Source organism: Mercurialis annua, linkage group LG1-X, assembly GCF_937616625.2.
Source record: "Mercurialis annua linkage group LG1-X, ddMerAnnu1.2, whole genome shotgun sequence".
Taxonomy (NCBI): domain Eukaryota; kingdom Viridiplantae; phylum Streptophyta; class Magnoliopsida; order Malpighiales; family Euphorbiaceae; genus Mercurialis; species Mercurialis annua.
The window spans coordinates 17,629,069-17,646,279 of NC_065570.1; the positions used below are offsets into that span (position 1 = coordinate 17,629,069).

Genomic DNA, 17,211 nt, shown 5'->3' on the forward strand with positions numbered 1-17,211 from the left:
AGTAATGATAAAAATAGATAAATAAAAGTCAATATATGATAAAATAGATTAAAAACATGAAGTGATAAAAATAAGATAAAATTTAGGAATAAATATAAATACTTAGTATGGATAAATAAATTTTTATATTTTAATTTTAATTTGATAAAAGTATTTTAATATATTCTATTAGTCCTATATGTCAAACGGGAAAGGTATTTATTGTAATTTTTTATAATTAAATTATCAAAAACATAACGTAAGATATTTTTTGGATAATAAAAATAAATTAAAAGACTTGATTTAAATTGCAAACACATACAAAAGTTTGAATAATTACTTATGTACGATAAGTTTAATACTTCATACCTATTAAATTGATATGTAAATTTTACTTTGGGTTATTCCATATTTTAGAATTATTTCTATTTTCTTAGAAATATTTTGCAGTCAAAAAATTAAAAAATGCACTCAAACATCTCAACTAGGCCAACACTCTTTAACGTATGCATCCTTTTTCTTTCAATCTAAAATTAAATAAAATGAATAAGTAGTACAATATCCGAATACAAACACTAGAGGAACACTCCTCAATTTAAAAGAAGTCTTAATCACTCAAACCCCCCCCCCCTGCGCCCCTTTTATAAACATACCCCGACGTAGGAATTTCTCTAATTTTACCTTAATTTGCCCTTTTATGTTTCAATTGTACCCTAAAGCATTAAATTGATCTCTAATCACTTAAGAAAAGTTTCAAATAGTCCTCCATTTTTAGTCTCTATTAGACCCTAATATTATTAATAATATAAAAAATAAAAGATTATTTTAAACTTTTTTTATAAGTGAAAAGAGGTCAATTTAATGTTTTGGGGTACAATTGAAACACAAAAGGGCAAATTAGGGTAAAATTGGAGAAATTCCTACATCATGGTAAATCTGCAAAAGGGGTTGAAGGTGGGGGGTTTTGAACTATTAACATTTAAAAGAATGAAAAAGCCCTAAAACAGACAGACAATAAACAAAAAGAATATTAATAAAGAAACCGAAATCAAGTAGCTCAAGGAGAGGAGGGCTACTCGACAAGCTTGTTGAAATTCCCTTGAGACTGGGCAAGCACATTATAAACAAGCTCGAACGAGATGATGCACAAATAATTTTTATAAATTTAATTTTACCGATTTTTTAGAATTTATTATTGAAATATTTACCTTTAATATTTTTGATATATTATGTTTTTTTTGGACCGTGGTCCAATATTTGTTTTCTTGCATATTTGAAAAATTATGAGAAGCAATTGCTTCAAAAGATTTGTCGGCATGCGCATTTATATTTTCTAAAGTATAATTTGAAGAATCTAAATCAACTAAATATGCGTATCTTTAAGAAGCCACTGTAACAATATCTATATGCGTTCTAAAAGATATTTGAGGAATAGTTCATGCATTAATGTTATTAGTATCACTAGCCAATAAAGTTTGACTATCATTCAAAGGAGCCTTTGAAACAACTTCAACAAAATTTATGTCACTATAATGGTCATATATAGGAGAATTTGCCTCGCTCAAAATTCACATATTGTTATGAATAGTGTGTGAATATTATGGATGACAAATTCAAAGTTACCTATCTAATTAGATGAAAATATTTCAACCCTCCATATTTGACATGCATGTAAATGCATTAATTACATGGTGGGTGAAATTGCCTATAAATAGGTTTCATTCCATGTAAAATTTACAAGTGAAAATATTCATCAAAGAAGTAAAATTCCTCCCAAATATTTGCTCTCTTGTTGCATTATTGTGATCACTAATTATTAATTAGTTTAGTCTATAAACATTATTTATATTATCATTAAATTTATAACACGTTATCAGCACGATCGTTCTATCAGTTTACGATCCCTAATTCAAGAAAATTCGGTAAAGTATTCCTAAGGTAAATCTCTAACTTTAATACTTGTCTAATTATTTAATTAATGGAAGGTTATACCTCCTACAAATTTTATTTACTTAATATTTAATTTATTATGTTTATATCTATGTTATTAATTTTTATATGGAAGGCTAAGCCTCCTATAAATAATCCTTTGATAATTTAATTTTAATCGTTGATGCTTGAGTGGTAATCCCCTTGCTATAAACGATTTTATTTAGTTGACACTATTAGTATAAATATAAATATTTTTGTATCATAATTAATTTAATTCATTGTTGTCTTCATCTAAATAATTTTATTCAAAAAAAAATATATAAAATAACCTAACGGCTACATAACGGTAACAAACGGCTATATAACAGTAATAAAACGGCTATATTTTTCTCTATATATACTCACTTTACTATTTATTTTCACTACACAATTTTTCATCTCTTAATCTTCAAAAACTCAAAAATGAAGCTATTTTGGATTATTATTATTATGTTACTTAATTTAATACTCATTGGTATATTTAATCTTCCGTGGAAAGAATTTTATTTATATTTAGATATTTTTGTATTTATTGTTCTACCTTTATTAAGTGTTGCAATAATTGTTGATTATGCATATTTATAAGCCAAAAATATGATGGTTGTACTTGTTTGTTTAATTTTGAAAATAAATGATTATTATTTCTATGCTTTTATCGCATAAATAAATATTAGCTCTAATTATATTTATTTTTCATGTGATAGTTTAATCATGTCAAACCTTACAAAGCTTGAATTTACGGCACTTGATGTATCTGGAAAAAATTATTTGTCATGGATACTAGATGCAAAAATACATCTGCAAGCCTCTGGTCATGAGGACACTATTAAAGAGGGAAATAATGCCTCTACTCAAGATCGTGCAAAAGCAATGATCTTCCTTCGCCATCATCTTGATGAAGGATTAAAAAATGAATATCTCAGTGAAGATAATCCACTTGTTCTCTGGAATAGTTTAAAAGAACGCTTCGACCATAAGAAGACTGTAATTCTTCCAAAAGCTCGTTATGACTGGATGCATTTAAGATTGCAGGATTTTAAAAGTGTTAGTGAATACAATTCTGCAATATTCCGAATTAGCTCAAAGCTAAAATTGTGTGGAGAAACAATTACTGATGAAGATTTATTAGAAAAAACATTCTCCACTTTTCATGCATCTAATGTGGTACTCCAGCAGCAGTATCGTGAGAAAGGGTTTAAGAAATATTCAGAGCTGATTTCTTGCCTTCTAGTGGCTGAGCAGAATAACGAGCTGTTAATGAAAAATCATGCGGCACGACCCACTGGTTCTGCTCCATTTCCTGAAGTAAATGCGAGCGCATATAGATCTCCTCGTGGTCGTGGTCGTGGCCGTGGTCGTGGTCGTGGTCATCGTTACGGTCGAGGTGGAAATAATTACAACCATGTCAGTTATAATAACTCCTTTAAGCATAAGAATCACCACCAAAAGTGGGATAAGAAGGAGGAGAAACAAGAAAACAGGAACAGTGGACAATACAAACATCAAGTAAAAAATGTCGATAGTAAATTATCGATGTGGCATGACTGGGCATTGGTCGCGTACCTGTCGTACGCCCAAACATCTTGTTGAGCTTTACCAAGCTTCCCTCAAGAAAAATGGAAAGAATATAGAAACAAATTTTGTTTCTGATGATGATTTTGACCACAGTCTAATGCATAATGACTCTATAGACATGACACATTTAGATGTTTCCGATTTTCTTGAGAACAATAATAATGAAAACTAATCCAGCATGTATTGTAATGTTTTTATTATTTACTTATGTATTGTTGTGTTATTCTATAATTTCTTATGATAAATTTTCTTTGTTTGAATTAAGAAGCATATGGATAATTCTCAGCATGTTGTTTCGTCCAAGTTCAGTAATGAAGAAATATGTCTTGTGGATAGTGCGACAACCCACACTATACTCAAACACCAAAAATATTTTTCAAATCTTAAAAGATGTCAGACAAATGTCAGTACAATATCTGGTAAGGTAAAATTAATTGAAGGCTCCGGAAGAGCTACTGTTCTATTACAAGGGGGAACTGTACTTACCATTAATGAAGCATTATTTTCCCCCAAGTCTCAAAGAAACTTGTTAAGTTTTAAAGATATTCGTCTGAATAAATTCCATATTGAGACAGAAAATGATGATAATATGGAATATCTTCATATTACAACAAATGTTTCAGGTAAGAAACATGTAATTGAAAAATTACCCACATTTTCTTCTGGTTTATATTATACATATATAAATGTGGTCGAATCACATATAGCTGAAAAAAAAAAGTATTGTGATGCTTCAATACTAAAATTATGGCATGAAAGATTGGGTCATCCAGGATCAATAATGATGCGGAGAATAATTGACAGTGCACGAGGACATCCACTGAAAAGTGAGAAAATTCCCCAAGTAAGTCATATGTCATGTACAGCTTGTTCTATTGGAAAATTAATTGTGAGACCTTCACCGGCTAAAATTGAAAATGAATCACCTTTATTTCTTGAAAGAATTCAAGGTGATATATGTGGGCCAATTCATCCACCATGTGGACCATTCAGATACTTTATGGTATTGATTGACGCATCCAGCAGATGGTCACATGTTTGTTTATTATCAACTCGCAATGTTGCATTTGCAAGATTTCTTGCCCAAATTATTAAATTGCATGTTCAATTCCCTGATTATACAATTAAAAGGGTAAGACTTGATAATGCTGGTGAATTCACATCTCAAACATTCAATGATTATTGCATGTCTGTTGGAATCACAGTTGAGCATCCTGTTGCACACGTACATACACAGAATGGTTTAGCTGAATCTCTAATTAAGCGCCTTCAGCTTATTGCTAGACCATTAATGATGAGAACTAAGCTACCTATCTCTATATGGGGACATGCTATATTACATGCTGCATCATTAATTCGTGTTAGACCTAGTGCATATCATAAATACTCCCCATTACAATTAGCATTTGGTCAAGAACCAGATATTGCCCATCTTAGGGTTTTTGGTTGTGCTGTATGCGTGCCAATTGCACCACCACAACGCACAAAAATGGGTCCTCAAAGAAGATTGGGAATATACGTTGGTTATGTGTCCGCATCCATAATTAGGTATCTTGAACCTTTAACAGGTGATGTTTTTACAGCACGTTTCGCCGATTGTCATTTTAATGAAGAAGAGTTCCCACCATTAGGGGGAGAAAATAAACAATCAGATAAAAATATTGCATGGTGTGAACCTTCATTATTGCATCTTGATCCTTGCACAAAACAATGTGAAACAGAAGTTCAAAAGATTGTGCATTTGCAAGCTGTTGCAAATCAATTACCTGATGCATTTACAGATACAAAAAGAGTGACTAAATCATATATACCAGCAGCTAATGCCCCTGCTAGAGTTGAGATTCCAAAAGAGAATTCTGAAAATAAAGTCGCTCATGAATCAAAGACACGCCAGAAGCGTGGAAGACCGATCGGTTCAAAAAATAAAAATCCTCGGAAAAGAAAAGGAGCAGAAAATCTCGATCATGCTAGCAAAGAGAAAGGTGTTCCTGAAGAAACACAAGATAAAGAAAATACTCCAGAAGAGGAAATAAATGAGGTTAACCAAGGCAATGCCCTAGAAGAGGATATGAATGTAATTAATCAAGACAGTACCCCAGAAGAGGACACAAATGAGAATAAAGAAGAAATCTCAATTAATTACAATAATACAAAGATTGTGTGGAATCGAGACACAATGGAAAATATTGACGAAATTTTCTCTTATGCTGTTGCATGTGATATCATAAATGGAAATGAGGATCCCGAACCGAGATCGGTTATTGAATGTCAAAATAGACATGATTGGGATAAATGGAAAGACGCTATGCAAGTTGAATTAGAATCTCTTAACAAGAGAAGTGTGTTTGGACCTGTTGTCCTCACACCTAAAGATGTGAACCCGATAGGTTACAAATGGGTCTTTGTACGAAAACGAAATGAGAAAAATGAAATCACAAGATATAAAGCTAGACTTGTTGCTCAAGGCTTTTCTCAAAGACCTGGAATTGATTATGATGAAACATATTCTCCTGTCATGGATGCAATTACATTTCGATATTTGATCAGTCTTGCAGTTTCTAAGAAATTAGAAATGCGTCTCATGGATGTTGTAACAGCATACTTGTATGGGTCGCTAGATAGCGATATTTATATTAAGGTCCCTGAAGGATTTAAAATGCCTGAAGCATTAAATAGAAAACCCAAAGAAATGTATTCAATCAAATTGCAAAGATCTTTGTATGGGTTAAAACAATCAGGGCGCATGTGGTATAATCGTTTAAGCGATTATTTGATAAATAAAGGCTATGTGAATAACCTTATTTGCCCATGTGTTTTTATCAAGAAATCAACATCGGGATTTGTGATTATAGCCGTCTATGTTGACGATTTAAATATTATTGGAACAGACAGTGAGATCAATGAAGCAAGTGTGTACTTAAAGGAAGAATTTGAAATGAAAGATCTTGGAAAAACCAAATATTGTCTTGGTTTACAAATTGAACATATGCACAATGGCGTATTAGTGCATCAGTCAAATTATATAGAAAAGATCTTAAAACGTTTTGGTATGGATAAAGCAAGTCCTTTAAGTACTCCTATGGTTAATCGATCACTAAATGTTGAAACTGATCCATTTCGTCCTTGTGGAGAAAATGAGGATATTCTTGGTCCTGAAGTACCATATCTCAGTGCAATTGGAGCACTTATGTATCTCGCTAATTGCACTCGTCCTGACATATCCTTTTCTGTCAATTTACTGGCAAGATTCAGTTCAGCTCCCACGAAGAGACATTGGAATGGAATCAAACATATATTACGTTATCTTCGTGGAAGCACTGATCTTGGTTTATTTTATTCTAACGATTCAAATCTAGAATTGATTGGTTATGCAGATGCAGGTTATTTGTCTGATCCTCATAAGGTTAAGTCTCAAACTGGATATGTATTTACAAGTGGAGGTACTGCAATTTCTTGGCGGTCACAGAAACAAACAATTGTAGCCACTTCCTCAAATCATGCTGAACTTATTGCATTACATGAAGCAAGTAGGGAATGTGTGTGGCTCAGATCAATAACACAACACATTCAAGAATCTTGTGATCTTCCAGATCATAAGAGTCCAACTGTTCTATATGAAGATAATGCTGCATGTATAGCACAAATCAAGGAAGGATACGTCAAGAGTGACAGAACCAAACATATACCTCCAAGATTCTTTTCATACACTCAAGAACTTATAAAGAATCAAGAAATTGACATCCAGTATGTTCAATCAAATAATAATTCATCTGATCTCTTCACGAAGGCACTTCCTACAGCAATATTTAGAAAACATGTTCATAATATTGGAATGCGCCATCTGCGAAATACATGAAGGATTATCTCTGTTGCAATGAGGGGGAGAAATTACGCACTGCACTCTTTTTCCCTAACTAAAATTTTTATCTCATTGGGTTTTTCTTTAGTGAGGTTTTTAATGAGGCAGTACGACATAGCATAATTTAGAATAAACATTTTGTCATCCAAGGGGGAGTGTTATGAATAGTGTGTGAATATTATGGATGACAAATTCAAAGTTACCTATCTAATTAGGTGAAAATATTTCAACCCTCCATATTTGACATGCATGTAAATGCATTAATTACATGGTGGGTGAAATTGCCTATAAATAGGTTCCATTCCATGTAAAATTTACAAGTGAAAATATTCATCAAAGAAGTAAAATTCCTCCCAAATATTTGCTCTCTTGTTGCATTATTGTGATCACTAATTATTAATTAGTTTAGTCTATAAACATTATTTATATTATCATTAAATTTATAACACATATGAAATTTTTCTCAAGTTTGTGGACTTCACTTGGATTTTATTCCTATTTGTAATATCCATATTTTTAAAGTTATTAAGTGATGTCATGTGTCCTTATTTGCGATTATTAGAAATAAGAATATCAAGAATGAATTAAACTATTTTAGATTAAGACCAAAGAGGGTCGAATATGTTAGTCGCCAAGTAATAATTAAGTTTGGAAATTATTATTCGTAAGAGCAGGTATTAGCAGGACTAAGAAAAAGATAAGGAAAACCTAAGTAATTAATATATCAATATGCATCTCTAAATAGAGAGCTAAAAGTTTCAAATAAAACCCCGAAATTAAAATGTCGAAATAAAAAAATTTGGACGTAAAAATGGAAAGATGTAGAAGATAATGATTACGGACAAGTGGCGATGCATGAGTGGAGACAGGTGGCAATACATGAATGGAGACAAGTGGCGATGTATGAGCGGAGAAAGCGGCGCGCATGGGCAGCGACACGTGGCGCGCATTGGCAGCGACACGTGGCGCGCATGCGCAGCGACACGTGGCGCGCATGCGCACTGACACATGGGGCGCATGCAAAATGATACGTAACGATTTATAGGTCTATATACAGAAACATTTCTAGTACGTTTTTCTTCTATGATAGATATATTCTCTAAAAAGTGCATTAGATACGTCGCGCTTGTTCGGTCGATATCTCTCTACTCCGATATCGAAATTCGACGTTCTTTATGTCAAATCGAAGATATCGACGTGCTCATAAACCCGATTTGTTTTGTTTGCAAAATTCGGCCATAAATAGATCAAGTCCACGACCTAAATTTGATTTAAAACGACATATTTGGTTCGTCGTGCTCCGACCAATTTTCTCGCCGTTCTAATCTTGACAATTCTTTGGCCAATGTTTTCGAAATTTAGAGAATTAAATTTTAAGAATTTGACGTATCATCTAGCTATAAGATCAAGAGTTTGATGGTTTTTGATATGCGTGGTGGATTGGAAACAGCCGTGTCTGTGAGATTACTATTTACATTAAGTATTATTCAAAGTAATTTATATACATCGCATACGATATGGTTTTGTTATGATCGATGTAAATGCATCGCATTTCATATGATTATGTTTGTGTGTGTTATATAATAGCTTCTTTGTAATGTACGATGTTTGGTTTAACGATTCGTAGAAACGAGTTACCTATTGGGCGTTAATAGACTGTGTGATCACCAATTTTTGGGTAAGTCATAGAATAGTCTCGATCACTTCGTAGAGTCCTCGTCTCGTTTGTTAGATATGAGGTTAACTCGGGGGAACTATCTCGGAACCTATATCTAGTAAGTTAACTCGGTAGAATTATCTCGGGACTTACACTCGATCGTTGGATTTGAGAAGTGGCATTAGTTGACACGGTAGAATTATCTCAGGACTATGCCACATGGTATTGGTTAACGTGGTGGAACTATCTCGGGACTATACCATTTAGATTAAGGACGTTTTGTTATGATATGTTATGTAATAATTCAATTCGGTTATGTTATGATTAGGATTAGGGTTTTGATCGAATCTAATGTTTGGATTGTTTTGTTATGTATTGATATATGTTTGTGCAATTTAATTTGTATGATATCGTATGTAAATGTGAACTCGCTTAGTGTCGACTGACCCCCCCCCCAGTGTTTTCCTTTCAGGTAAATAGCATTTTGGTGTGACAGACTTCTATTCTTGTTCCAGAAGTCTGTACTTTTGAAATATGAAAAGAAAAGAAGATTACAATCGATAGAGCTCCAGTAATCGAGTCTTAATGTTATATTGTGTTCGATAAATGATTTTTACATAGTATCGTATATACTCTGATGTATGACTGGATCGTATACGTTTTGTATGGATTTGAGACTACACTTTTTGATCGTTTGTATGCTTTACAAAATGTCAATGTAGAAAACTGGTTTATATGATATTTGTTTGGTATGTTTGAAGCAAAAAGTTTATTATATTTTTTGGCTTGCTACGGGTTTCGAAGAAACCCACTCCCATTTCCTAGCGCCGTTTGCGGCCCTCGAATTTGTGTTGTGACAAAGTTGGTATCAAAGCAGTGGTCCAGGATACCATTGCTAATATGTATTGTGTTTTATGTAATATGTGGTTTGAGTACCTATGAAGTACTTTAACACATAGGATTCGATTCATGTCTTCGATAAGTAATCGTTTGATTTCAAAACTTTCAGTTTTTCTCTTTTGACCGTGAGGCTTTGCTTATGTTTGTTTGAAAGTATGTGATGAGATGTGTATGCGTATATTGTTTGCTTTTGCGTTGAGATATGATTAGATGAGTATGTAATATTATACGATTTAGTTAAGATGGCTGACTAACCAGGGATCAGAACTCGGTAGCAAAAGTATGATGCTCGAGATCAAGTTGCAAACGATTCATAGATGAATAACGAAAGTACACTAGAGCGGGATTTTAAGATTTCTATTCAGATCGTACGAAGTCAGAAATGTTAGGAAGATATGTGATTAGAGATATGATATATGGAAAAGATGTATTAGTGAAGTGAGTTCTAATATTGTATGGAAACTGTTAAGGTTTAGTAAGGCAATGATATCTTTGGATTGAACCGTTGGATCGACTAAATTTTAGTATATGGTATTCCTAAAGTAATTATTAAGAGTTTAGCCGTTACGATCGTCAAACAGAGAGTTAGACAATAGTTGTTTTTGATGATTTTGGACAGGGAGTTTATATGAATAGTAGTGGCAAGTTAAGTGAGTGATGAAAACATAAAGTAACAGAGAACAGTACTAAAAAACAGCTAATTAGCGACGAATTTTAGTGATAGAACTAAAATCCGTTGCTAATGACCCTTTTTGGCGACAGATTTTGCGACGGAAAACGTGTCAGTCACCAAACCACTTTACCGACGGACTATCTTGAGACTCACACTCGATCGTTGGATTTGAGAAGTGGCATGAGTTAACTCGGTAGAATTATCTCGGGACTATGCCACATGGTATTGGTTAACTCGGTGGAACTATCTCGGGACCATACAATTTGGATTAAGGAAGTTTTGTTATAATATGTTTTGAAATAGTTCAGTTCGGTTATGTTATGTTATGATTAAGATTAGGGTTTCGATCGGATCTAATGTTTGGATTGTTTTGTTATGTCTTAATATATGTTTGTGTAATTTATTTTGTATACTGTCGTAGGTAAATGTAAGCTCATTTAGTGTCGACTTACCCCCCCCCCCCCCCCATAGTGTTTTCCTTTCAGGTAAATAGCATTTTGGTGTGACAGACTTCTATTCTTGTTCCAGATGTCTGTACTTTTGAAGTATGAAAAGAAAAGAAGATTCCAATGGATAGAGCTACAGTAGTTGAGTCCTAGTGTTATAATGTTTTTAATAAACAATTTTTATATGTATCGTATATACTCTGATGAATGACTGGATCGTATATGTTTTTTTATAGATTTAAGACTACTATTTTTGATTGTTTTTATGCTTTACCAGTTGTCAATGTATGAAACTGGTTTATATGATATTTGTTTGGTATGTTTGAAGCAAAACGTTTATAGTGTTTTTAGGTTTACTACGGGTTTTGAGCAACCACTCTCATTCCCTAGCGCCGGTCGCGGCCCTCGAAACCTTTTGCAACTAGTCTATACCATGTATTTGTCTGAAACCTTTTGCAACTAGTCTTGCTTTATAGGTACGCACATTGCCATCCATGTCAGTCTTCATTTTGAAGACCCATTTGCACCCAATGGTTTTTACACCATCCGTTGGGTCAATCAAGGTCCAAACTTGATTATCATACATGGATTGCATTTCAGATCTCATGGCTTCGAGCCATTTTTCAGAGTCAGGACTATCTATGGCCTCTTGATAGGACGTGGGTTCTTCTTGATCCACAATCATCACATCATTGTTCTCAGTAATGAGAAATCCATATCTTATAGGATTATGACGTGTCCTATCAGACCTCCTTTGGCCTTGTGGTACTTGTACTGGTTCAACAATTGCTTGTTGATTCTTTTGAGGTTCCATACTTGGTACAATGCTACTTTGTGGTTCTTGAATTTCTTCAAGTTGTACTGTACTCCCACTGGTTCCTTTGGAAATAAATTCTCTTTCCAAAAAGACACTATTTCTAGCAACAAACACTTTGTTCTCATAAGCATTGTAGAAGTAATATCCTTTAGTTTCTTTAGGATATCCTACAAAAAGGCATTTGTCAGATTTGGGTGCTAATTTATCTGAAATTAGTCGCTTCACATAAGCTTGACATCCCCAAATCTTAAGAAAAGACAAACTAGGAGTTTTTCCAGTCCATATCTCATATGGTGTCTTTTCAACTGCCTTTGATGGAACTCTATTCAAAATGAATGCAGCGGTTTCTAAAGCATAACCCCAAAATGAGATTGGAAGATCAGTTTGACTCATCATTGATCGAACCATATCCAATAGAGTTCGATTTCCCCGTTCAGACACACCATTCAATTGTGGTGTTCCAGGTGGAGTCAGTTGAGAAATGATCCCACAATCTCTTAGATGATCTACAAATTCTTGGCTTAAATATTCACCACCTCGATCAGATCTTAGTGTTTTAATATTTTTACCAAGTTGATTTAGTATTTCATTCTTAAATATTTTAAACTTTTCAAAAGATTCAGATTTATGTTTCATCAGATAAACATAACCATATCTGCTGAGATCATCAGTAAAAGTAATGAAGTAATGAAATCCACCTCTAGCATTTGTACTTAATTGACCATATACATCTGTATGTATAAGGCCCAATAAGTTTTTAGCTCTTTCACCTTGTCCAATAAAAGGTGTTTTTGTCATTTTGCCCATTAGACAAGATTCACATGTTTCAAATGATTCATAATCAAATGAATTCAAAAGTCCATCTCTTTGAAGTTTTGATATGCGTTTCTCATTTATATGGCCTAAACGACAATGCCAGAGATAAGTAGAGTTTAAATCATTTGACTTAAACTTCTTAGCATTGATGTTATAGATTGAATTTTCATTAGTGTCTTCAACATTTAAAATATAAAGAACACTACTGCGTGGAGCATATCCATAAAGAATGTTATTATGCGAAATACTGCATTTATTATTCCTAATAATAAATTCAAAACCATCCTTGTCCAAACAAGAAACAGAAATAATATTCCTACACATGGTAGGTACATAATAACAATTGTTCAAAGATAAAATAAGTCCACTAGGCAAAGATAACTCATAAGTCCCTACAGCTAAAGCAGCAACTCTTGCTCCATTGCCAACTCGTAGGTCCACTTCGCCTTTTGTCAAACTTCTACTCCTTTTGAGACCCTGCACATTAGTACAAATGTGAGATCTAGATCTAGTATCTAATACCCATGAATCAGAAGTAGAAAGATTAATTTCTATAACATGAATACCTGAAGTGCTAGTCTCACTACCCTTGTTCTTCTTCAGATCATCCAGATATTTCTTGCAATTTCTTTTCCAATGTCCAGATTCCTTGCAGAAAAAGCAAGTTCCTTCCTTTGGCGGTTTTGCTTTGGGTTCATCCTTGGTCTTGGGCTTGGACTTGGGTTTAGACTTCTTGAAAGCCTTTCCCTTGCCCTTACCAGACCTTTTCATACCCTTTCCCTTGTTGACCATAAGAACATCCTTAATATCATTCTTGATGTTCTTTTCAGCAGTTTGAAGCATCCCATGCAACTCTGTGATGGTCTTCTCCATATTATGCATATTGAAGTTCATGATGAAACCATCATAACCCTCAGGCAAAGATTGGAGAACAATGTCTGTAGCCAACTTTTGGGCAATTGGGAGACTAATCCTGTCCAAATTTTCAAGATGACCCTTCATCTTCAAAACATGAGGACTAACTGAGCCGCTAGTAGTCAACTTGCAAGAAAGAAAATCCTTGATGGTATTGAACCTTTCAATTCTTGCTCTCTCTTGGAACATTTCCATGAGATCAGTAATCATGGTGTTCGCATCCAATTCCATCATTTGTTTTTGGAGTTCATTCTCCATGCATCCAAGCATAATGCAAGTGACATCAGTAGAGTCATTGAGATGCTTCGTATAAGCATCCCTTTGAGCTCTAGTAGCAGCAGGAGCTGGTTTCTCAGGGAGGGGTTGATTAAGGATATATTCCTTTCTTTCTTGCCCAAGAACAATTCTTAGATTTCTGTAACAGTCCAGAAAGTTAGTGCCATTGAGCTTATCCTTCTCAAGGATTGATCGCACAGATAAAGTATGTGTAGTGTTTGTAGCCATCTCTACAACAATAAATATACAAGTAGCATTTAATAAAAGGTACAATAAAATTCTCACAACATATTTCCATAATTCATATAAAAACCCTTAATGATAATTTCAACAATTGAAAAATAATAGTGGGACAAGATCCATATTTCACCCTACTTCAAGTAAGCTTTGCCTTATCACTTTAAGTATGGTCTATTTAGGTAGGTAACACTTTACCAATTACATCTCATGCAATTCTTGAACATAGAATATTAACATCACATGTAATCTTGATATTCTATCTTATACCCTAGGTTCAAAACTATTTTGATAACCTAGTTAAGTCTAACCAAATCAAACATATGGATATCACTTTTATCCAACTTATCTTACTTAGATGACTTTATACATCATGCTTTTGCATAGCCTATACATAGCAATCTAAGTCTTGATAAGTGTTATTATAATGGGAGGTATATTGAAGACTTAATATTAAATAAGGGTTTGTTATTGATCCTATTTAATTATCCTATCTTATCACATATAAAATAATCATGCAAAGCATATAACCAATAAGATAAACATTAAAAACATATTATTTCACTATTTTAAATCATATTTAACAACAATCATATAAATATGTTATTCATGATAATTTAAATCATATTTTATCATTAAAATATTAAAATAAAATACATGACAAAAATACGCCGGCTTAAAAGGATAACGGTCCTTAATGGGGTGTATCAGCGGGGTCCAAGGGGCGCGACCCCTTGGCGGGGTCTGGGGGCAGCGCCCCTGGCGGGGACCGGGGGCAGAGCCCAGGCGGTGGTCTTAATTGATTACGGTCTATTTTAATATGTTCGAAACAGATTAAAATAACCCCAAATCCCTAATTACTGCATCTTAAAAACTGATCAGAAATAATTTATTTAACACTTAAATAACAACAGTTTCTTTAATCCAGCTCATAGCGAAATTAAGCACAGTTTTATAAATTATGTTCACAACATAATCAAATACAGAATTACTAATAGAATTAAAAACAGTTTCACAAACAGTGTACTAATCCTATTCAAAACAGAATTACTAATAGAATTAAAACCAGTTTCACAAACAGTTTACTAATACTATTCAAAACAGAATTACTAATAGAATTAAAACCAGTTTCACAAACAGTTTACTAATCCTATTCAAAAACAGGTTTCCTAATAGAATTAAAACAGTTTCATAAACAGTTTATTAATCCTATTCAAAAACGGTTTTATTAATCTGTTTCCCCTTTTCTTATCAATTCGTATGAAAATTAATACTACGAAACCTTTAATCAAATTAAAACGTAATATTAATTTAGAACAGTATATTCGAAGTTTTAATCATATTAAACGATTAATCAAATTAATTCTTCATATTGTTTTTCATACAATTTAATCACATAAACGTTTTATGTATAATTACAACGAATTATAATTCCTTCAAAACAGTTTCGAGAACAACCACTTTTTCAAAACATAACATACAATAAGCATATATCACATATATACTCAGAATATAATTAATCAAATTACAAGCAGCTCTGATACCATTGTTGGGTTTTCTTGGTTCATAACGCAGCGGAATTTCAAAAATTTTATCTAAAACCCAAACCAAGATTCATGTAATTCGAATAAATAGATTAACTACAGAATTAATACTTACTTGTATGTCGAATTCAACAGCAATGTAGGAAGGAAGGAGGTGGTTCACTTTGGTGATACCTGGCCTCGGATCAGAAACGCCTCCAAAAGAATGCGTCCTCTACGAGTATCCACACGAACAGACCTTAGCCAAAACTAGTGCTTGTGTGCTAGCACTATTTCTTCACAAGCAATTTCGAATTTTTAATGATTTAGTGAATAATGAATTCCGTGATTCTCAAACCAAATGCTTAATGTGTATTTATAGTGATACAACAACATTAGGGTTTGAGACAAATTCGAATTTCAATCTCATTGCAATTCTACAAGTTTATGTTTATCAAAAACTCCTTTTTGATAATCATCCATATATATTAATTACTATATATATTATCTTCCAAAAATAATAAATTAAGGAAAACACTTATCCTTAGATTTCGAATTAATATATATATTTATTAATATATATATATATATAATAATTAATCACTTAATCACATTGGGCTTGTACAACCCATAACTGTTTTGGGCCTGTTCTTAGTGTGCGACCCTATAGGTTCATATAACGTTGGCAGTAGGCTCGAAATCCCTATTTCAGCCCACAAGTCATAAGTGGCCTCTAGCAAGACATTATGACTACCCAAGTTATACGAATATCGACAATCCGATTTAACCATTTACAATAATATTTTAATCCCTTTGTCTATCGATATCCTGATTGAATATAAGGCATAGTCCTGTCATCCTTATAATATTCAATCATTAGTTTCTTGACTCTAAGTAGACTGAAAATGATAACTCTTTATCAATTCATTTAGCATGGCCATGCATTTCCTTCAGTCTATTTTCTTCAAGGGGCCCATAGATATCTTACTCAAATAAATGAGGGACAAATTCCTTCTCAGTCACTCACATTTCTCACATAGTTACTTTCATATCCAATGACAATCTATTCCATTATCCTGTTAAAGATAATGTAATTTTGTTTCAAAATATGAAATAGCTATGTAGAAATCCATGAAGATTTCAAGGTCAAAGGATTATACTAATAGAACTGTAATGAGAAATACTTATGACAGTGATCTATGTAGTATTCTCACAGTGGGTCATCCAGTGCCTTATTTCTCAAATAGCACCTATGATTTGACTTAATATCTCATATACATGATTAGTAAAACATAATCATCAGTCAACATCATACTAGTCTCAATGTTCTATTAAGACTAGGGATAGATGGTATATAATTCTTTTACTAAACCTAAGGGTTCTACTATCAAGTCACTTACTTGATGACCTTAGAAAGAATTAACCATTCAAGTATTTTAATCATTAATATAAAATGATAAAAACTGCCAATCAATAAATAACAAAATGATAAAGTGTCAAACATGATTGACCTAGTGCATATCACTAACACACTTTGCCTCAAACTTCTTCTATAGAAGTTCCTCCT

The 17,211-nt window shown here is 33.1% G+C and overlaps 1 protein-coding gene across 1 annotated transcript; it reads left to right on the forward strand.

Moving 5' to 3' along the window:
- Nucleotides 1–2,585: 2,585 nt before the first annotated feature.
- On the forward strand, nt 2,586–3,540 carry LOC130014909 (uncharacterized). Its single transcript, XM_056103923.1, has one exon. The coding sequence runs from the start codon at nt 2,662–2,664 to the stop codon at nt 3,538–3,540; it is 879 nt and encodes a 292-aa protein (XP_055959898.1). The 5' UTR covers nt 2,586–2,661.
- Nucleotides 3,541–17,211: the final 13,671 nt, after the last annotated feature.